Source organism: Martes martes, assembly GCF_963455335.1.
Source record: "Martes martes genome assembly, chromosome: 5".
NCBI lineage: Eukaryota > Metazoa > Chordata > Mammalia > Carnivora > Mustelidae > Martes > Martes martes.
The window spans coordinates 94877157-94900634 of NC_137892.1; the positions used below are offsets into that span (position 1 = coordinate 94877157).

General features: G+C 51.1%; 1 protein-coding gene across 2 annotated transcripts in view; it reads left to right on the forward strand.

The window, feature by feature from the left end:
- Positions 1-23478, forward strand: part of FSTL4 (follistatin like 4) — a 407996-nt gene that overhangs the window by 186792 nt on the left and 197726 nt on the right. The window contains exon 4 of one of the 2 annotated variants that reach the window (XM_080804096.1): positions 9813-10055. In XM_080804096.1, coding sequence (XP_080660222.1) covers positions 9813-10055 — 243 coding nt within the window. Of the gene's footprint in view, positions 1-9809; positions 10056-23478 lie in introns of both variants that reach the window. The other variant, XM_080804095.1, reaches the window with a different exon arrangement.

Sequence of the window (23478 nt, forward strand, 5' to 3'; positions counted from 1 at the left end):
AGACAGTCTACTCATTCAGATAGGAAAGCCAGCTTCCCATGAGCCTCTGTGCCTACCTATCAGAGGCCTCAGCAGCTGCTTGGTTCAAACAAGCCCAATGGTGGGAGCTGACAGGAGAAGAAAAGGTATTCTTTTTGACCCAGTTACTAAGCTTTGTTTTGATATTATGGCTGCTAATCCCATTGAGAGCAAAGAACAGATCTTTGAGAAGAGAAACTAACACCCTCCTGATTAGAAAATAGTAAATTTTTCTGTGCTAAGATTAGATATTTTAATTGAGCTCCATTTTTAAAAAAATAAATAGCAGAATAATCAAGGAGACGAGCATGTTATTCTCTCTAGTTGTGAGACACATCTGTGCTAAGTGATCTACAAGGCCAAGTGTCGACCTGAGGGTGGCTCTTATGCAGCTGGTAAAGGGCCCTAGAAGAAAGTAGCGCTCTCTCTGCGCTCGTAAGTCTGGAGTATAAATGTGGGGGAGCACCACGGTGCCTCATGCATGGAGAGTGCCTCATGCTGCGTGTCTGCACGATAATCCTTGAAATAATTGGAAGCAGCCTGTGGTGTCATGGCCTTGAATCATTAGTTGGTGGAGAGGCAGGAAAGAACCCATGTAATGAGGTATCAGCGAGAGAGTGGAGACCCATCAAGAGTGGCAACATCTGGCCCCCTCAGCTCGAAGATGCAGGGAGCCCCGAGGAGCCAGAGAAGGGGACGGGAGAGCTTGGTACCGGGAGGGAAAATGAGGGGTCTGGTGACAGAGAATAAGACAGATGCAAGCTGAAGAGGCTTTAGGCAAAGAATGGGAGCTTGGGGACAGGAATATATTTGGAGGAAGCGCTCTAAAACAAAACCATTTTGCAAAAGAAACTCTCCCAAGGGCAAAAATCCTATTGTGTTTCACACTGTCATGCAGCTTTTCTTTCTTAGAAGGTCTCTGAAATAACCCTTCACGAGCCAGTTGAGACAGCTAGATAGGGCAGACCGAGGCAAAGAGAAAGAAGAGAGTCTTGTACTTTTATTATAGCCAGAGACATGCAAGTTAGGACATGAGTTTTTGTACACTAAGTTCACAGGCACGAGGCTGTTTTTCGCGTCTCACCGAATCTCTACAGAAGCCCTTCATGCTCCTGTTCAGGAAGCTTGAGGAGGCTCACACAGGAAGGAGACTTGCTGTGATAGAACCCAGGTCTCAAACTCTCACCCTGAGTTTTTCATACCATTCACTCTGCCCACTACTCACTGTGTCACTGTATCACGTTCCTTAAAACCTCCGACTTCCGATGACTCAGATCTCTAGCCAGCAGTTTTGGGTGTCTGCAGTCTCTTAATCAGATCCAGTCTTTTTCCCCCTGGCATTTCCTGCAGCCACTCCATGCCAAGCCCAATGCCACACTCTGAACATAAGAATTAGAACCTGGCCATCACCCCGAAACCAGAGAGACACTCCATCCTCCTCCCCAAAGTGCTCAGTGACCGTGAATTCCAGCTGCTCAGAGTCCCGCCGCAGGACCTACTATTCTATCTGACCTGCTGTTCTTGCACTGAGAGAAGTGCTGAGTTGCTGGCCCGCAGCCTGGGAGCCCATCATAGATGGAATATGCCTATGGGAAGCCTCAGGGAGAAAACTCTAGAAGTCGTGAGTCAGGCCAGTTCACTGTTGTCACACAAAGTAGATAGCAAGGTGGCATGATAGCACAAAGGGCTCCCAGAAGGAAGAAAGACGCCAGGACCTGCCCGTGGTAAGTGGGTCTGACACCTCTGCAGGCACCAGGGCCCAGGCCGCTTGCTGCCTTTGAACTTGAGCTCCAGGCTTGCCTGGCAGGTTGGAGGCCCTGAGGCGTTGAGGGGAGCCTGCAGAGTTTGAGCTGCAGTTCAGTCCTGGACCCTGAGAATCGGGCTCCCTCACCTTGGAGGCCAGACTCCCTCACTTTGAAGGCTGGGCAGAGTTTACATGAGTCAAGCCAATCCCCAGCACAAGGAAAATGGTGAAGGGAAGAGTGTCCTTGAGATATTTTGAAGCTTGCTATTTCAAGCCTGCCTTTTAAATCTAGTCGCTGTAGTTTATATATTCAGTGTAAATAGGCTCACCTTTTCATGAAGACAGGCCTCCTGATGATGGTCACCAGCCCACACTCGTGTCCACTTACGTCGGTAAAAGCACGGGGCTTCATAGCTTCCAGTCCTGTTGAACCCGTCACTAACTGAGGGTCTAAACTGAGCACTTACTATGTGCCAGCCTCTATGAATTATGTCATTTAGTCCTCAAAACAGTCCTGTCACGCAGTCAACTATTGCTATCTTCATTCTTAAATCAGAGGGAAAAGGGGGTAAGGGACTTGGCAGGGCTGCGACTTGGTAGGGTCGGGGGTCTGGGCTGGGTCCGTGCTGACATTTCATTCAACCCTGTGTCTGGTGACGCAAGCCTACCCCAGCTCACTCTTGCTCTGCTCCACCAGGCGCCCTTCCCACGTGACAGTTCTCTTCCCACGTGAGCAAAGCTGAGCTCCGTGGTTGAGGGCTTTGTGTCCTCCCTTCTGGGGTCTCTCTGCAAGGTTGGACGCTCCAAGAACAGGAGATGTTCAGGCTAGGGGGGAAAGGTGAAACTCTGGCAGCCTTTTCAAATGACATCTATCACTGCAGGCACTTGGTGGTATTGGGGAAAATGCCCAAAACTTGGGAATAAGACAAAAGGGCAGGTGACACATCCTCTCAGGTCATATTGGCACAGTGTTTAACAGGCTCACCCAGGGTCATTTTGATCTGGACCAGAGGTTGCCTCTCTGCGTGTCTCGCCGTGCACCACTCACTGAAGGCCCTTACTATGCAGTTACCCACTAACTCATAGATTTGCTTCCAGGAAAGATGCAAACCGTTTCCACCTGGTGGAGAACATAGCCCCCAAAGTTGTGTCTTCTTGCCCTGTATGTCATTCACCAGCATGTGCCTCGCCTGGCCAGCTCAGTCTCTCTCCTGTCTCCAACACCCATGTACCCCTGAACCAGCTTCTCTCTCCTGCGGGTCCCCTCATTAATGAGTTAAATAAATCTTCACCTCATCCTCACTTTATATTCTCATGAGAGGCATGCTTTTAAGCCTTTGGAAAGTATGCTTTGGCATTGTGTTCATCCGTAACTGGAAATAGACCCTCCAAAAGTCCTGCCAGAGACATCGGGCATGCGTGGCAACCAGCCGTCTGTTAGATCCAGACTCCTTGGCCAGAAAGAGCCAGTTGAAGGTTGAAGGTCTTCCTTCCTTCATCTTGTTCCAGGCATTTCTGACTTGGACTTGACAGTTCGTTGTTTTTTTAATTAATTTTTTATCTAAATTCAATTGAATTAACATATACTTTATTATTAGTTTCCAGGGTAGAATTTAGTGATTCATCAGTTGCCTGTAACACCCAGTGCTCCTTACATCATATGCCCTCCTTAATGCCCATCACCCCGTTACCCCATCCCCCAACACTATTCCCTCCAGCAATCCTTAGTTTGTTTCCTAGAGTTGAGAGTCACTTATGGTTGGTCTGCCTCTGTGATTTCATCTTGTTTTATTTTTCCCTCCCTTCCCCTCTGCCCCTCCATTTTGTTTCTTAAATTCTACATATGAATAAGGTCATATGATATTTGTCTTTCTCCAACTGACTTATTTTGCTTAACATAATACCCTCCATCCACATTGTTGCAAATGGATTTCATTCTTTTTGGTGGCTGAGTAATGTTCCTGTGTGTGTGTGTGTGTGTGTGTGTGTGTGTGTGTGTGTGTAGAGATATATATACCACATCTTCTTTATCCATTCATCTGTCGATGGACATTTGGGCTCTTTCCAAATGGTTGGTGTTTGAAGCCAGTTTGTTGGACCTGGGTTTATAACCTCAGAGCAATACACATGACAAGGTGCATTTAGCTTCCAGCAATGGGTAACTGGATATTTCTGTTAAGTGTTCAGACCTAGGAAATTTGGTCATGTCTTTCAGAGCTCGTCAGAATTCTGCTTTAATGAAGCACACAGTTGCCTCAGCTTAGGGTCCACTCTGGGGTCACCGAGAGGAATTCACATCTGCCTAGCAGTCACCTGGACAATTCCCGGGGGAATAAAAGCCAGAGAAGGAGGTCAGAAAGGTGTTAATGCTGAGAGGCATCCCATTAGAGGGCGGGGAACGCTGGCCACGGAGTCCATGCATGATAAGGAGTGGGTTTAGGTCTGTGATGCTCAGAGACCCCAGCAAGACTTCCTCCCCTAGCACCGCAGACCTCCAGCCCATAGAGAAAGTGCCGCATGGGCCTCTGAGCTGCACGCTCTCAGCGTGTGAGCGGCAGAGATCCTGCAAGCCAGGCGTGCTGATGTTTGGGGGTATCCTGATGTCGGAGAAGCTCAAACTGTGGATGTGTGGGCCCTCCCAGCATGAGTTCCTTGAGGCAGGAGCATATTGTCCCATGAGCTGAGCAGATTGTCCCATGTCCCATGTCTAAGGGATTTGAGCGAGACTGATTGAAATCTAGGCTCTGCTGCTTCCCACCCACTTGTTATCTGAGCACAAGCAAATTACCTCTTGACTGTATTTCCTAATCTGTAGAATGAGCCTGTACATGTGCCACAGACACATTCAGAGTGCAGCCTATGCTTGCATCTGCTTCACGGGGCTGTTGTAAGGATTAAAGGAGAAGAAGATGAGCTCCCGTGTTGTAAGTGTGAGGCAGGGCGTGCGTGAGTCAGCAGTAGCTGCTTTATACACTGCCCTCTCTGGCTGGGTCCTGGAAATGCGCATTTCCCTAGGGGTAACTACAGACCCTCTTCCCATCCCCCCAATGTGAATGAGATTCTCCAGGCGCAGGTGGAGCTGGCGCAGCCCCGGCACCCAGGGCACCCATAGGCTGTATCGTTTCCTACCAAGATGCCTCATGGTGAGAGCCAAGGGGGGCTGCTCCCTCCCCCACCAGCAGCCTGCAGGGTGCCTAGAGCCTTCTGGCCTGTGGGAGTGCTCGAGGGTGAGTCCCTTTCACCAGGAATGGAGCCAGTGTGCTGAACTTCAGGGCAATTAGACCTCCTTTCAACGTTCAGGACACGGGCTGACAAACACCTCCAGAGAACCAGAGGCACCCCGTTTTTCCAAGGGTCCAGCCGGCACCTGGCCTCTGCCTGGCAAGGCTGTCTTGGAGCAGGGCTTTGCGAGCGAGTAGGCTGCTTCCTGTGAAGCCCAAGCTGTCCCCCTCCCAGGCCCAGGGCTCTGCCCCCTCTCTCTCAGGTCTCACGTCAAATCTCTCACCTCAACAAGGCTTCTCTGACTCCTAGAGAGTTGGCCCATGACAGCAACCAGTCTGTTTCCTTCCTAGAGTTGACTACATCCCACAGTGGTTTCTTGTTTGTGTTCTCGCTCCTGTGTGTCTCCCTACATGCAGTGTCCTGCCCTGAGCACCATATCCTGGCGTGCCTTGTGTTCCTAGCACCCGGAGTCGGGTCTGGCACAGAGGAGGTGCTCCAGGACTGAGCCCTGGCTGTGTGGAGGAAGCACCCCACTGTTTCTACCTGTGCACAGTGCGGGCCAGGGAGCTGCATCTCTGCAGGCTCTGGCGCAAACTCAGGGTCTGCAGCTACAGACAAGGCAATTACACGGTCTCTGTCATGAGGGAGTCCAAGTTCACCAGACACTGGCTCCCATCCACCTTGGGCCTGTCTGAGAGGATACATTTTCTTAGGAGGGTCAGGCTGGGGAGTCCTGGGACCATGAACTGCACTCCTGGATGGCATGCCTGCCCCCATCCAGACACCCCCGTATGCACAGGGGTCTCCCAACGGCAAGTCCTCAGTCCTGGGTCCTTAAAAAAACCCGACCATGACCCAGGCTGTGCGCTGTAGCTCCCTGGTGGGTAGGTATTTTTGCTCAGAAAAGAAGCATTGAATCTATCTGTATCTGCCAGCAGGTGGGCACTTAGTTGCTATACAGGGACCTTCCAGCCACCAGTGCCAGAGACCGCCGCCATGCCGGCCTGGGGCTCACGGCAGCCGGCAGTGAGGCTGTTGACATGGGGCGCCTGGGATTTGGTGCTGTCCATGCTTTCTGCAGCCATGGCCCACTCTTTTTGGCCTGCTCAGAGCCAAGCCGTCACCTCAGTGTGGCTTCGTGATGAGGTGGGATGTGGTAGTAAGCATTTCAACCCTAGTCCTTTGCTGAACGAGGAGTAGGGACCTCCCGAGGTAGCATCATGAGAAGGGGGCTCTTCTCAGTAGTCAAGCCAGGGACGAGATCTTGGAGGGAAATGCTGCATGGGGCAAGCTTGCCTATGGCAGTGAGTATCTCACAGTAAAAAACCAGCATGTTTTCCCTCATGCACTGCTCAGCACCATCCCCAAGAGAGAAGCACTCCCTGCTGTACTTTGCGCCAAAGCACCGGTTACTGAGACTGAGTCAGTTTGGAAACTGCCACGTGGTATGGTCAGTGATGAGAAAACAGGCCCCCTGCAATGGGGGACAAAGAAAGTCCCACCTCCTCTGATATCTTGACAGGGTCCTGTGGGCTCAGCTTCCACTGTCACTAAACTGGGCCACTTCCCCTTGTCTGGGAGGCAATGGCAGCCGAGGTCTATGAGTTCACATCAAGAACCCCGATCTGAGTCACAGAGGGGATCTCTAGCACCAACTGGTACAGATGGATGTGTTTCTCTGGTGCCATAACTTTCATGTAACAATTCCCATTTCTGACTGTGTTCAGTAAATTTAATTAGTGTCAAAAATCCACTTATTTGGTAAGATGATCAGTTTCTAACCTGGGTAAACGACTTTCTTTATGACTACAAATTAAGCATATTATATCTTTTTCATGCATCATGATCGTCCTCATAAATACTATAGGCAGTTGCTGGCAGTCTCACTTGGTTACCTTTCCCATTACTGTTTTATCACCGTCCTGCTAGGACTGGGGAATTCATTCTGTTTTTCAGTAACAAGGAGGAAGTAGTGACAAGGGGCTTGTTTTCGCAAGGAACCCACAGCTTGGTCCGTATCTCTGCGGCCGAGGATGGGATTCCAGGCCCACCCCTGTGCACGGCATTCCCAGCTCATCACCGGGCCTGCTGGCCACAGACTGGGAAAAGCAGATGCATGGCTGTTCAGCTACTTTTGTCTTAATTGCAAATAATTAAGATCAAATATTTGCCAACAACCCATTTCCATGTCAGGAGAACCTGAGTGTTCTTGGCAATATCTGTGAGCACAGGTTGGCTGGAGTATTTTCTTAACACTGACTCCTCAGCACACAGCCTATGGGGGGAGGCCTCAGTCACACCTGTGATCTACTCATGCATGGGCACTGGAGTCCTGGTGTCCAGTGCTGGTCTTCGGAGGACCTCACTGCAATCAGAGTGTGTGGTGTTTGAGAGGAGAAAGGGTCAGATGGCAGGGGTCCTGCCCCTACCCTCTGCCTTGCCATCCACTGTGAGCTGGCTTGGCTGTAACTGCCTAGGCTGGTTTAGGTGGGCTCTGAAGTCTCTTCCTACTCTGCCAGTCCAGATTCCAGTCTCCTTTCAAAGGCTCACCTCCATGGACCTTTGTCTCCCCTTTGTGCCTCCATCCTTCCAGCTTCCCTCTGCCCTCTGCTAGAGGAGACAAGGGGAGATGTCTCCCTTAAAAGGTTCTCCCCTGGGGGTATGGTGTCCCCACTACCCTCCTCATCTCTGCTTGTAACCTGAGGTTTGACCAGTGACACCAGGTCAGAGCTGAGGAGGTCAGCTTTTAAAACTACTGTGTTTCCTAAAGTGTCCAAGGCTGTGTGAGGACAAAAGCCCCATACCTGCAGGGTCTCTCTCATCCAGACATTGGGGCAGACATTCTCAGGAAGGGAATTCAAGGGTGGGGGAGGCTCAGGTTCGCCCTGGCAGTGAGCACCTCAGAGAGGCGCTAGACCCCAGGGGGTGAGTGCTTGGAGCTGAGTCAGCTGGAATGTAAGCATAGTCTGGGCAGGGCAAATACCATGAAGCAGTAACTGAGAGGCCAGACACTCAGAAACTTTGGCTCTGCTTCTTCAAACTGTAGCGATGAGTGGGTGCCCTTGCTATCACATGGGAAGTTTATTAAAACAGTGATACAATGGCAGTGCTTTGTGTTCTGGCTATCTTGGGAAAGAAACAAAAGCCGGTATCTTTAGAGCTGTATTAGTTTCTTCTAGTAGCCGCCAGCACTTTCCAGGGTAACCCATTTTGCAGCACCCAGGAGAGTCATGCTAATCAAACACGCTCTGTGGCAAAGCAGCCATCAACACCACGGGTGGAGGCCCTCCAGCCCAGGGCTTCCCACTGCCAGGACCCCTCGGCTCCCCTCCACCTGTCAACCTTGACAGGAAGACGTGTGCAGAGCCGATAAATGCTGCTGAGCCTCTACTGTGACATGCAAACATCAGCCAAGTGGATAAAGAAGATTCCCACGCCTGCTTAGGATCTGCACTTCTACACTGCTCAGAGATATTTTGACCTTCTAGTTTATTATGATTCAAGAAAAAGTCAATATTTCTTAGCTTGCCAAGGCTGGAAGAATTTAAATGAATTATTGAATCAAGCAGTTAATCTATCGATAACTGATTTTTTTCCTTTCAAATCTAGAACGATGAGAAGCAGGCTTAATGGAAAATAAAAAAAAGAAGGTTGTTTTTCCCCCAGACATTTTAATCCCATGGGATCAGAGCTGGGGCCAAAGGTTCAGTGTTGACCACGGGGGCCATTCTGTCTCGCTTGAAAATTGTGAGGAAGATACAATTAAAACTTAAAAACAAAGACTTCCGTGGCCGTAAAATCTGCATCCATGATTTAATTATTTGTATTTCGATATCCTTTTCTTTTTCTCAACTTGTGTTTGCTCCCATTAATGCTGCATGACAAACCTCTCATTTTCTGAACTCCTCTGGTGGAATGGAATGTCGTTTTGGGAGTGCTTGCTTGACCTTTCATGTAAGTGGGCACTTCCAGCGATAAGATGCTCTCCTAGCCACCCTGCCCACCTGGGAGTGTGAGCTGTGGGCACCACTGCCTCACACCACTGGACACATGTGTTGGGTGCAGGGGACACCCAGCAGCATGGCAGCAGCCATTCCCCAGGTCTCAGCCTTCCTGCCACAACTGTGGCTTCCTGCTTTGTGCTAGAAAGGGCTGGGCGATAGAGAAAGGCTACTGGTCCCACTGCCGGTGGTGTGTATCCTGGAGAACCACATTCTCACCCAGAGACAAAGGTCAAGCTCAAGCTTCCCTGCCATGGCTGACCCCATCCTGAACATTTAAGAATATCGCTTTCTCCTTTCTTACTCCACACTGACTCCCTAGACTCTGCCGTTTTTCCCCACTGCTTGCCCCACATGTCTGACCACACTTGCTCTGCTTGGCACTCTGTGTCTCCTAGAATCACGCCTGGCATCCTTACCCTTCCCACCCTGCCCCTGTACAGAACTCCTCCTCCCATCAGGTCATTCCCTCCAGTGCAATTACGGGAGCTGTGGCTCAAGCCTTGCCTTTTGGCAAGCCATCCTCCTCTCATTTGGCATGGTCCATTGGCTATTTGCTACCTCCATGTGGTCCCCTGTTTACTCTTCCCTTCCAGGATGGGTGTGCCTGAGATGGTTGGTGTGAACCAACCATAAAACCTGAACCCTGTACAGCTGGGCACTGCTTTTGGCACCTGTGACCACCTCCTGTTAGTAGGGCAAAGACTCTTTTGGGCATCCCAAACCCCAAGCCCTTGGCTTCACTGGCAGTTGGAACCACAAAGGAAGCCCCTGACCACCCTCCCCAAATGCTTGCAGCTGACCCTCTGTGTTTGTGTGTTCAGCAGGACTTTCTGATGGGCTGTCAGCCTCCTGTGGGAAGAAGTTCTGCAACCGCGGGAGCAGGTGCATGCTCAGCAGAGAGACTGGGGAGCCCGAATGCCGGTGCCTGGAGGCATGCAGGCCCAGCTACATGCCTGTGTGTGGCTCCGATGGGAGGTTTTATGAGAATCACTGTGAGCTCCACCGAGCCGCCTGCCTGCTGGAGAGGAATATCGTCATTGTCCACAGCAAGGACTGTTTCCTTAAAGGTAAGAAGATACCTCCTTGCACCTATTCTTTTGGTTTTGGGGATGGGTCTTCTCATGCCAGGGTGCTGAGTCTGTAGGTTGGATGTGTAAAGGCAGTAGAGGAAGGCAGGAGCCTCAGCCAGGTAGGAACAGCAGCATTTCGATGAGGCATGTTCTGTGTATGTCCACCTCCAGAGACCCCCTGCCTTTGGCGGGGGGGCCTTGGAGAGCAGAATCTAGGCAGACATTTGGGGTAGGACAGGGAGGGGAAAAGAAGGGATGGAACCCACCAAGTGCCTGCAACAGTGATGGAGAGGCACGTCAGAGCCGCCTGGGCCTGGGCACCCGGAGCGGAGGGGCAGGGCTCGGGCTCTCCCTAATGGGCCTTGAGCCCATGGTGCTATGGCCGGGATGTCAGGGAGTTCTCTGCAAGGGAGCACAGGTCTATTGGCCCCCTACAGCCGCCCTCCAAGCCACCTGCAGACACATGAAGGGCCACTTTCCCATCCTCCTGTCTGGGCTGTGGCAGCAGAAGTCGAGGTCAGGGGGGAAGGTGTCCTGGAGAAGGCAAAGCTCTGGCAGGTTGGGCTTCCCCTCTGAGTAAGAAGTAGCTTTGGACACGTTCACGGCTGTGCTTCTGACACTCACGCTGAGGTACTGCAGGAGTCATGAGGCACATTATGGAAATGAGGCCAAAATGAGCCCAGGAAAAATGTTCCCGGTCTGAAAACCCTGCCCAGCCTCATGCCCACCGAACCCCAGCCCTGTGCGCGCTAAAACACTTGACCGGCTGCTCCAGCTTCATTGGCCGTGTTGAATTTTATAGACTGATGTTCCGTTCTCCAGTTTCCAATATCCCCCAAATTGCATCTTTCTAAAGGTTTTTATTTCTGCATCAGAGTGTGCCCAGCCTCCCTCACCATCGGTTATTCAAACAGCATTTCTCATTTCATGCAAGGGAAAAACAACCACCATGAAAGCTGCCTCGGCGAGGGAGGATGGGCAAGAGCCAGGGAGGGTGGGGGCTGCCCGTGCACGCAGATGAGGGCTTGGTTCTGCTTCATGCTGATTGAATTCATCCACCAAATCCTTCTGATTCATTGAGGTTTTATACGGATTTTGTGAATGCCCGTGCTGTGGACAGCAGTCCCCACCAGCTCCCAGAGAGGCCTAAGGGTGCCGTCTGGCTCTGCCACTTCCCAGCTGTGTGACCTTGGGCACATTACTCCACTTCTCTGGGCCTTTTCCTCTGCTGTGAAAGGGGCTATTGGCAGTATTGAGGAAAGTAAATGAGAGGCTACACAGACACCCATGTGCCAGGCACATCACAGTGTGGTGTACTAGTGACCCCTGTCATCCTGTTTTAATCCAGCGTGGCCTCGGGCCTGGAGCAGAGAGGCACAGGTCATACGGGGAAGGCAGAGGCAGGAAAAAGTGCCCTGCCCAGCAGGTGTGGGGCCCACATGGCTTCCGGGTAGGTGGAGTCAGGAATGAAGGCGCTGAGGGTCAGGTCCTCATACTGAGATGCCCAACAGGAACCAGGGCTCCCCTTTCTGCAGACCCAGCTCCGTGGGTCTGGACGCTATGGAGGAGTCTTCACTATCTCCTGCTCAGATCGGCTCCCGTCCCAGGCGGTGGGAAGGCCCGCCTGCTTCTGTCCTCCAGCATCCCCACCCGGAGTGCCCAGCAAACAGTGAAGCCCTGTTCACTGACCGCAGGGGCTTGGCAGGGATGGAGGGCAGGCAGGGGGCTTCAGGTGGGCACCACCCCACCTGCCCCAGAGCCATGGTTCCAATGGGGAACAAGAGGACACAGTGACGAGGGCTGGGGAGCAGAGGTCTTAGAAGGGAAGAGGCAGTAAAGGACAATATTCTACAGCCCCACCCCAAGATAGAAGTAGAGTATTTAATCCCCTCTTCAGCTCCACGGATGGTGGTTTGTCTTTTGTCCCTATTTCCAGGGAGTTATTGATAGAGGAAACTGAAAAATACCTTCTTTTTTTCATGCAAACAGTAATTCTAAGTTCATCCATGTTCATTCTCTTTTCCTACCAGACTTTTTCTAAAGAAAAGTTCTGACTTCATTCTCAGGTTTCATTTGTACCCCAGAAGTCACTATGAGGACACACTCCTCATGGGGCCGGGTGTATGGAGAAGGAGGGGGGGACATGGTGGTGGACTCAAGGGGCTGCAGCTCGGAGCACCCCCTCTGTGGCTGGGGCCTGGGCTCTCGGCGGGGGTGTGGAAGGTGATTCTCTGGAGCGCTGCGTGGGGACCACAGCCCTCTTGCTCTGCAAGGGAGGAGAGGCAATATTCTAAGCCCCAGTTTCAAGAAAACTTCTGGTGTCACATTGTGGTTGCTATGGCAATGGAATTCCTCGTGAATGTGGAATGAAATATAACATATCATTTAGGGATTATTAGCATGTGAGTAAAGCAAAACTGAACTCAAATCATTGCTTCAGCTCATCTTTGCAGCTTTTGATACCAGCTCTCCTGACATCCCAAGCAGGGTGTCTCCTGCCGAAAATCAGGGGGACAGAGAGATGTAGGACTGTCAGATCTCTTTCTGCCTGTGGCCAAATTAAAGTTTTGCTCTTGTTAAAGTGGTGTTCTCAGCACCAGATACCACCAGAGAATACCAAGACAGTGGGTGGAATTCTCTGTAACTCTAACTCCTCATAGGCTTTGTGTTTGCAAAGTTACCTCATGACATGGGGTTCCTATTTGTATACTAGTTGGCACTTTTAAAATTGTTTTTCTGTCTCCGTTTGGAATTCACGCAGTATCTCCTGCGCTGTTTGAGAAGACAAGCTTGCTTTCAGCCGTCACTCGCTACACCGGGCTTGTATTATCCCAGATGATACAGTGTCATAGTTGGGCAGTTTTCCAAACAAACCGTGAAATTATGGAAGAAAGAGGCCTGTTAGGGCTACAGTTCTAAACAGATCTGAAGATTCCTCGTCCTGCATGGTGTTTTTTGGGGGCACTTTGATGCTTCAGAGACAAGTTTCCAGGCTCATGAAATCAGAGGAAATAATTTCCATTTTTAACCAAAAAATGAAACACACTACAGGCTCACTAACAAATGTCTTTTTTAAGTGTTACCACACAGGGAATAAAAACCCAGCCTTTTGAATAAATGAAACGAGGTGGGATTGGGAGGGAGACAAACCATAAGAGACTCTTTATGTCACAAAACAAACTGAGGGTGGCGGGTGCGGAGCGGGGCGGGGCGGGGGGGCGGGTGGGTTATGGACACTGGGGAGGGTGTGTGATATGGTGAGTGCTGTGAAGTGTGTAAACCTGGCGATTCACAGACCTGTACTCCTGGGGCAAATAATACATTATATGTTTATTAAAAAAATTAAAAATTAAAAAATATATATATATATAAAAACAAACAAAAAACCCAGCCTTTTGTGGCAAGGCAGAACGGATAGGTCTTGCTGCCAAAGAGGCTTCTTCTATTGTTGTTTCTGTTGGTACTTTGTTTTTTTTTGTTGTTGTTTTTTAATTTTTTTTAAGATTTTTTTTTAATTTATTTGACAGAGAAAGATCACAAGTAGGCAGAGAGGCAGGCAGAGAGAGAGACAGGAGGAAGCAGGCTCCCCGCTGAGCAGAGAGCCCAATGCGGGACTCGATCCCAGGACCCTGAGATCATGACCCGAGCCGAAGGCAGAGGCTTTAACCCACTGAGCCACCCAGGCGCCCTCCTGTTGGTACTTTGAATGTTACTGCTTCAGAACTGAAATTAGGTGTCTCGCCTTCAGGCCATTTCCATACTTCCTCAAGTCTTTCCTGCCCTGCAAGAGAGTGAGCGCTACTCACATCCCCTGCTGGGGACCCAGGCTTTGGTTTCCCTCGGTCAGTTGGAGCAGGTCCCCACAGCCAGGAAGGTGCTGAGGCCTGAGTGAGCCTTGCAGGCGGGAGTAGGCAGGAGCAGGCCTTTCGAGGGGTGGGGAAGTGGGGGTGGCACAGGCTCAAAGGCACGGCCTGAGGTCCATCATGGGCCATACCACACCTCCTTGGTCAGGGCACGTGAGCTCTCTGTGCTTCACTTACCCCATCCATAGAACGGGAATGACGGCGGTGCCTGCCTCACAGCAAGGCTGCTGTGGGCATGAACTGAGCAGCAGCTGGCCCGTGATGAGCTCACTTCTCTAAGCAGGGTCAGCCGCTGCTCAGGACCACGGGGATGCCATTGCAAACATGGTGACATAGCAGAGAGGCAAATGCGAGAGGCCTTAAGACGCCTGCCCCTGGACGGTACTGTGTATGAGCTAAGAACTTGGGGGCTGGGGCGGGTGCGCCTGTGAGTGAAGAGAGAGATGATCACTGGTTCTCCATGTTTATGGAATGAGTGGCTAGAACTGGATCTCCAAATGGGCAAACTAAACTCACCTCTAGCTGCCTTGCTGTTTTAGAAAGAGATGTAACAAGTCATTTAGGTTCACCTAGCAGGTCAGTAGAGATGCTGAAGGAGTTCCAATAGCCCCTGATTCTGAGTCTAGAGGAAGTTCTGGAATGCGTGAAAGGCTCCTGGGAACTGCCAGTTGGGCCTCAGGGAGGGATTCATCTGCCAGAGGGTGAGAAGGGGCTTGTCCAGGGAAGAGAGAGTAAGGGGCATCTCCCAGGGTGAGTGAGGGCAGGAGGGTGGTCCCTAGTGAGGCAGGCATGGGGTTCCTGCAGACTCAGAGAATAACAAGGGCCTAAAATGCAGATAATGGGGAATGTGGGTTCACGCTGGGTAAAGCGGACACTTGGGGAAGGTGAGCTGAGAAAGGCCTGCACACCAGACTAGGGTGTTTGCGCCCAAGCTGACTGTCCGATGACCAGTCCAACTTCCTCATTCCCCAGACAGGGACCCTGGGGCCCAGAGAGGGCTGGTACTTAGTCCAGGTTACTCAGGCCCTGCCTCTGCAGCCTGCCCTTGAGAAGCAGCCACAGCTCTGGGGCTGCTCATCCTAGCAAGGCATGTTCACAACAGATGCAGCCACTTTCTTCTTCTCCCCTGGACACCTCTTGGTGCAGAGATGGAAGGCTCAGGAGCCTTGATCGGTGAGAAAGGTCTGGGAGCTCCTTGGTAGGGGCCTGCCCTCTAGGTCAGCAAGAAGCCCAGTTGGGAGCAACTCCCAAAAACCTGGCTCGGTCATCCCAAACTGACAGGTCCTCTGGATGTCCCAACACCAGACCACTCTCTCCCTAGTGAGGAAGGAATAGGAACGCAGGTTCACTCAGAGGCCACTGAGCCCCAGGACAAAGCAGCAGAGCCTCTGAGACCAATCTGAAGGCCCTTCCACCAGGTCTGGCTTTTTATGCCAGCCTCCACTTTCTCTCCAAAACCCCTTTCCTGTTTCCAGTTTCTTCAAATTGACCTCTACTCCTGGCCCCACCCACATTCTGTCCAGAGACCTTGGCTGCTCTTCCAGCCCTGCCCAGCAATCTGTGTGTACTCAGTGCCCTTCCTGACCTTCACTTTGAACGCCACAGAGGAGGGTGTGGCCATTCTCTGCCAAGTCGCCCAGCTTCACAGGCATTATTGAATGTCCTCCAGATGCCAAGGCTGTGCTGGACCTGAGGACACCCGTATGATCAGGACTCTAGGCCTGATCTCCTGGAATAGATAGCCACAAGAAAGGGCCACCTCCATTCCCCAGCACTCCCACTCTCTGGGCCAGCATGCGGGGGCTGCTCTAGCCAGAGACACCCCCAAGACCTCAAGGACCAGCAGGGATCTTCATGGACTGTCCCGTTTCAGAGACTTCCCTATAGATTGTTCCCTCACCAGTGGACAAGGAACTGGGGGTCCAAGCAGCAGGTTGACCAGCAGCCCCCAGGGCAGCAGCCTTCGGAGCTCACTCATCCCCTTTCTGGTACCTGCTCCCCCATCAAGAGAAACATGGCATCAGACAAAGGTGTGTTCTTCCTTTATATCCTCTAGGTTTTATGCAAGACAACGTCTTGGTGTGAGCGCCTCACAAAAGTGCAAGAATGTTATCAGTGCAGTGTGTGTGGTGTGCTTCACAGAATGGCTGTACTTTGGATGAATTAATTACATTCCAGTAATTAAAAATTGCTAATAAGTTACTGAGCTGAGAAAGTCTCACACCGCATTGATTTTGCTTATGTAAACACGCCACAGCCTCTGAGGCCCCCACATTGTCTTCTGCCCTTTCCTGACACCCCCTCCTCCATATGTCCAGCCCCTCCTCGGTCCCTTTGGCCAGCTCCGGGCGTCTCCTAGCCCCGCGAGTCTCCTAGCCCCACATCTCTTGAGGTGTCCTCCCTTCTCTGCCCCGGACCCCAGGCGCCGCCCGTGCTGGGTGCCTCCCCTGCCCCATCTCTGCCACACTCTGCCCACCAGGGTTCCTTCTGCCTCCCATCCCCAGGGAGATTGGTGTAGCCCAGGTGTCACAGCCAGGTGGCACTTTGCAGACCTCTTTCTGCACCTGCCCTGCTGTGGGCAGTCTTCGGGCAGTCCCCACTTGTGCTGCTGTGATCCATGGTGTGGGCCCCTTCCTCCCCACTAGCTTTCTACACATGGGTTCTCCTCAGGCCCCCCTCAGCCCTCCTCTCTTTCCTTTTCACCCCCTCACCATTCCTGCCATGCCTCATATGCAAATAAGACCCAGCTGTATCTTCACCCCAACCTCTTGTCCACATTTCAGTCACAGGTCCTGCTCCCCAAAGGCCCACAACCACCTCAGATCCAGTGTGTCCTGAATGAACTCTCCACCTCTCCACTCCCTCTGTCCTTAACACCCTTGTTCCTCACACAATGCTCTCTCAGTGAGAGCAACCTCTTCATACCCCAGGAGACTGGACCCCAAGAGACTGATGCCTCCTTGCAGCTGAACCCCCTCACCATAAAATCGCACCAAGTTTACTTTCTTTTAACTTCTTAGCTCTGCCCCTTCTTCTGTACCTGTTCTGCTACCACACGTGCCCATCCCATCATCATCATTCACCTGCACAGCCTCTGTGACCCCCTAGATGTTCTCCCAGCTCCTGGCCAGATACTTCTTCAAACCCACCTTCTACATGGCCTTAAGAGCGAGTTTTTCAGGAGGTGACTACCCTGCCTTAACCCTTCCATCCATTCATTCAGCAAATGTGCACCTCCTATGAGTCAGGTCTGTGCCAGGCACTGGGGATAGAGCAGTGCACGAAATGGACATGATTCCTGCCCCGATGACACATGCAGTCTCTTGTTGTACGTAAGAGATTAAGTGTCTTAGCCAATGACAAGTGCCATGGAGGAGGATGAAGTAGGCACAGGGGTTGGCAAGAGTTTCTAATAGGAGAAGAGGCATCTGAGCCAATAGCTGGAGAAGGTTGAGAAGTTAGGGAGTTACCTATTTGATTATCTGGAGGAAGGAGTAGCAGGTTCAAAGACCCTGAGGTGAGAGCCCTCCCGGCTTGTTTAGGGATCAACAAGGAGCCCAGGATAACTGAAGCAGAGTGAGGAAGGCCAGAGAGGTCTGAGTGGTGGTCAGAGGGGCCTTACTGGCCATGGGAAGCCTGAGCTGCTAACCACTATCCCATGTTGCCTTTCTGATTATTCTGCCATGCCCACCAGTGGATGGCCTCGAGGCACCATCCCGTTCATCACCACCATAGGAAGCTGTCCGGGGTGTGCTATAGCTGGAAAAGATCTGTCCAGGGGCTGTCAAGCATCTCCGGGGTCCTTCTTCACCTGAGTTAAACTCACAGGGCCAGGGCATTTCCTCCTCCTTGTCAGCTTGTCAACCTTCCCATGATATTAGGGTCCCTACGAGTAAAGAAATATGATTTATCTTTCTTTTTTTTTAAATATTCATGCCAACTTTATTTGTTTTTTTTTTTAAATTAAATTTTTTATTTATTTTCAGCGTAACAGATGGAGAGGAGAAGGGAGTTGAGGGAAATTGGAAGGGGAGGTGAACCATGAGAGACTATGGTCTCTGAAAAACAACCTGAGGGTTTTGAAGGGGCGGGGTGGGAGGGTGGGGGAACCAGGTGGTGGGTATTAGGGAGGGCACAGATTGCATGGAGCACTGGGTGTGGTGAAAAAACAATGATTTATCTTTCAACCCCAACACCCGGAAATGTTCATTCATTTTGGATGAATGCACAAATGGATGTTATGTGTTAAATAGGATATGTGCAAACCTTTCAAGGTCCCCAAGTGAGAGCATGGAAAGCCCTAGAGGTGCTCTATGCCACATGTATCAGAGGGTCCCAGCAAAGGACCAGCAAAGGATGGGTGGGATTTATAAGGAGGACCCTGCTCAAAGACATGTTCTCTGTGATGGGGCGGGGGGGGGTGGGCATTAAGGGTGTTGAGGGAACACAAGGAAAGAATGGGCAGAAGGAGGCAGAGGAGGGGGGTGACACGGAGCCTCCTGTCCCCCCACTTCTTGCCAGTAGAGGCAGCTTAAGCAAGGCCCTACATGGAAAGAAGGGAGCCATTGGCCCCGGCTGCTTCGAACCACCTCCTGGAGCCTGTGGCCAACGCTTGGGAGACTTTGGCTGATGATCAGGAGTCAAATGTTTAATTACTGGAGTGAGAAGAAGTTGATTTGGGACTTCTTTAAGGTTCTCCCCTATTGCGCCTTCAATTAAGATCAAGGCCCTGTGCAGCAGCCGCTAAATGACGCCGCATATTGAATCTCTGTGCTCAAGCAGTTTATCTAATTATCTGTGTGACAAACTCAGCAGCTGTCAGCGCGGCCACAGCTCAGATATGGTGACTCTGGGCCCCCGCCTGCTAGTGTTTTCTGCTTCCTCACAGGCTGAGTGAAAGGGCTTCCGTGCTCTTCTGCACATAGGGAATCCCTTTCAAGTTCTCTTGCCGCTGATGGAAGGTGCTAAGGGCGCCCACAGTGGGGAGCTGAGCAGAAGCCTGGGGGTCTGCCGCTCCCTGGCTCTCTAGTCCCCCTGCCTCACCCTCAGCCCCTGTGGCTGGCATGCATCTCCAGGCTCTCCCTGCCTTTCTGAACAGGGAAGCATTGGCCTGACTTAGGACATTTTTTTTTTCTCCAAGGAGAGGGAGGAGGTCTTACCATTGCATCATATTAACTGAAATAAATCAAGGGAGTTGGGCGGCAGATGTACACAGTGACCCAGGGAGAGGGAGAGGGAGATGACTGCTCATCTCCAGCAGTAGAGAGTGTATGCGTGGCTAAATGTCCCAGAGCAGGCTCACCAGATGCGTGCCCACACCAAAGGATCCAATCCAAGGGATGGATCTACGGAAAGCTGCGGCCCAGCCCTTGGCAGCATCCTGGGGACTGGGGAAGCGCCCATGGTTCCTAGCGTGGGTGAACTGGCGCCCCGCCCTTTGCCGGGTGCCATGGGAGAGCCGTGTCTAGAACACTAATGAGGGAAGCTAATGAGGGAGGGCAGAGCTTCACAATGACCTCAAAATTTGGACCTCTCATCCTGGCAAGTCCTGTCCTCTGCCTTTCTTCTTCTTGTGTTCACTTCTGCTTTGATGCATTTTGATCACTCATTAATGAAGGTAGCCAGAGTGAAACTACTTTGGAAAAGGTCCTCTAAATGAAACTAGTAAAATTGCTTTCTTGCCAGGAAATTAAAATCATCAGACACAATGAACTCTGCCCACTAATTAGAAGCAAGGGTTTGAGTGGGGCATTTGTCTTTGTAGCTGAAGGAGGGGTGCATCCGGGCCCCTGGCAGGCACACCTGTTGACTTGTCATCCTGTGAGAACTTCATGTCCTCTTGTCCTTGTCTTTTAGTCCAGCCCCACCCATTTTGATTGCAGGGGTTTGACCTGCAGACCTGGTCTCCGGAGGTCAGCAAGTGCCTCTGTGAGCTCAGGTGCACCCCACTCATTCTGCCAGACTGAGTTCTCTGATGTCTCTACCCAGACCTCATTCTCTCCCTCCCTCTCTCTCTCTGCCCCTCCCTGCTCTCTCACTCCCTCTCTCTCTCCATCCCTCCCTGCCCCCCACCTCCTCCTTCCTCCCTCCCCCATCCATGCTGCGTGGCTCACCAATTAATTTATATTTCCATTGAAATATAACAAACCCAAGGTCTTTCTTGTGAGGCTTTGCAGAGAACCCTTTGATCTCCAGCTCTGTGTGGGCCCTCGTAGCTGAGATTTTTAAATTTTCCCCTTCCAAGCTTATCCAATGTTCCAGGAACTCTAGATGAGAGACACATGAGGGAGGGTATGGTGTGTCTGGTAGCCGGATCTTTGCTGATGGCGGGGGGGGGGGGTGAGGAATAGGGGAGTGAGGAAGAAATCTGTGCAAAGCTACAGAAGGAAGAATACCCCAGAGTGAGGGAAAGGGTTGAAAGAGGCCATCCAGGGACCCCAGGAGCAGTGGGCACAGTCGCAGGGAGGCTCAGCAACATAGCATCCCCATTATAAACAGAGTGAATTTGTTAGTTCTCCTTTCTACCCAAATGTCCAGACTTTCAAGGGTGTCTCTCAACTGTTTAGCCGCAAGTACTGATTCCAAGAAAGCTATAACCACCACCTCCTAGCATCCCCACCCCCCTGTCGTGACATTTTGGGGCAGTGACCATGAACAATCTGGACAGTGTTGCCAGGGCTGGGACAAATGTGAATGGGGGTGAGGCTGGACAGACCTGCCTGGACAAGAATTAAAGGGAAGTTGGCTTCTGCCACCCAGGAGAGGAATAGCTCACTCGGGGAGAAGAGAAAGGGAGAAATGATGACCAAAACCAGAAGCCCGGTAGACGGCAACTGTGTTCTCTCAATTCAAGAAAACATGCACCCTGAGAGGAGATGAAAAATGGGATTATAAATTGACTAAGCCACAGCCAAAAATGAAATGGAAGCTGGAGGAGGTAAGGCAAGACTTTATGGAATGGGGAGTAGTGTCACCAAAGTGCCTTCTGTGTCTCAAGCCGTGGAGGGCAAGATTAACAACACAGAAATCAAACGAGCATGCCCCCACCGGGAGAACAGACTTAAAAAGCTCTCCCAGAATACATAGAAGAAAAAGGAAAGAAAAAGGTAAAGAATAATAATAATAATGTGAGAGAAGATGATAGATAGAGAAGACGGGGATGAAAGTTTAGCTCTTGGCCATCAGTCATCTTCAAGACCCCAGAGCAAATCAAAGGGACACAGAGAGTGAAGAAAGATTGTTTTTTAAATTGCCCTGAGCAGAAAGATTCCTAAAATAGGTCTGAATGTAACTGCTAAAATTTCAGGATTTCAGAAATTTTTTCAAATATATTTGAAGTGATCAGGCAGAGAGGAAAAACCTGGTCTCCTGTAAAGGAAAAAAGAAAGCCCACTGGTGTTAGGCTTTTCTGCAACATTAAGAAGCAAGAAGGCAGCGAAGACCATCTAGAGAGTTTTGAAGTGGTAATTCTGCACTCCTCAGATGAAAGTCTCTGTGTGGAAACAACAGAAAGGATTCTCTGGTGGGCAGGGGCTCAGATAACAGACCACCTATGTATTCTTGGCTGGAAAAAAAAAAGATACTGAAAGATGAACCCCCAACAATCTAGGGACACATCAAATTTGGGAAGTAAGAAGGTCGTGGTACTCACAGCCTGGAGGTGAGCAAGAGATTCCTCCCATAAAAAATTGTCTAAATGATTGTTTTTAAGCATAATTACCCAAAGGGACAAAGAGTAAATGAAGACGTTAAATGCAGCTAATTTCTTTGACTCCCTTGTGAGGGTTTCAACAGATCCTGCATAATTCTTGACTTAGTGTGTTAAAAAGCATATATCTGTCTAGCTAGGCAATTTCCCATTAACTCCATCCTTCTTGCCCAGAACAAACCTAGTGCTGGCCCCAAACAAGTCTCCCAGGCTGCTCCCTGCCGCAGTGGGAGGCTTCGCTCCTGCCTTCGCTGGTGTGTCCAGAGACCACGGGTAGGATTGGTCCTTGAGTGAGGTGACCTACCCTAAGGCTGGGCCTCCCGTGCCTTGCTCACAGTGGCTAGAGTGGGCTCCCCCTTCCAGGAAGCTTGCCTGGGCTGGAATGGAAGTAGAACTTCAGCTTGCTCTAGGGTGTCTTCCTGGAGCAGTGACGTCAGTGATCTAGCAATGTGGCCTGGACTAGTGATTCTCATGGTTTAATCGAAATAGGTGGTTTATCCACAAGCAAGGAGTGAGTAAGAGCTGAACTACGTTGTGAGACAAAAAGCCAGGAAAGCAAAAGTCTGGCCTTTTGGGAGGTAGAGGTAGAGATGAGACCCCCTAGGCCTGCCAGGGCTACCATGGAGGTAGCCCTGCACAGAAGAAAAGGATGGGGTCACCATGATGGTGGCCACCATTCATGGAGCGGCTGCCAGCTTTCCAGCTGCTACCAGATCCTCTGTGGACATTAACTCGTGTCAAATAACTTGCCCAGTTACTGAGCTGCTAAATGAGAACTGGGGCCTGCCTTTCTCTGTCACTATGTGCCAGCAGCTCCTCCAGCGGGTAGAAGGGCCTCTCCTGGGGACAATGGCTCAATGTGATCCTGGCAGGATGCACAGGACTTGACCAACCAGATGTGGGGGAGGGCGGTGGCAGCTGGACATACTTAATGCAGCCTCCCTGCTCCCTGCTGCCTTCCCTCTGCCTTTCCTCAGACTGGCCACAGGCTGCTGATCAGACAACATGTGCTTAAAACTGATCTTCCCCTAAAAGGAAATGGGTGGAATGTCACTTTCCCGTGGACATCCAGATTGTCACAGCCAGTCATTTTAACGAAGTGACTCTTGCTCACACACATCCAGTCTTTCGACCCCAGGGACCGGCACTGTGTGGATTGGTGATGTCACCACCACCAGGCACACGTTGCAGACAAAGGGCGTGTCCACTCCCTGCCAGGGGACAGGTGGGGACAGCTGGCTTCCTCAGCAAAGGAACGGAGACTGCCACTCTTCCAGGTTGCTCCTCTCTGTGTCTCCACCTCAGCCTCTCTTCCTTCTCAAGCCAGTCCCTGCTCCGTCCCTGCCGTATTTCAGCAGCACGAAGACCTTATTTACATGCCAGGCTTGTCTCAATAAACACTCCTAACAATTTTAAAGGAACAAACATTCCATTTTAAAAAGTCTTGTGGATCTCAGGGTACACAGTTGCGGGTATCAAGAAGACCTAATGAAGAGAGGGATCTCTGGAAAAGGCAGACAAAGCCCACTGCTGGGAAATGGGGTTTCTCTCCTGTGAGAAATGCCAACAGGAGCGCACATGCTAATTTAGAAAAACAGTGAACAGGAACCCAGACGCACCATGGAATATGCCTGTCTAGAAGGCTGGGGAAGAAATAACCCCGGGAAGAGGTACCTGCCGGCTTCCTTTGGTTACAGCTCCACAGGGACTCGGTGGGCTCTGATTATAATTCAGTGTTTGCGGGGTTTATTGTGATTTTATGCATCTCACGCTTTTTAAGAGACCGGAGAGCGGGTGGGAACAGAGGGCAGGGTAACGACTCACGGAGAAAGCCCATGCTCCATGCCAG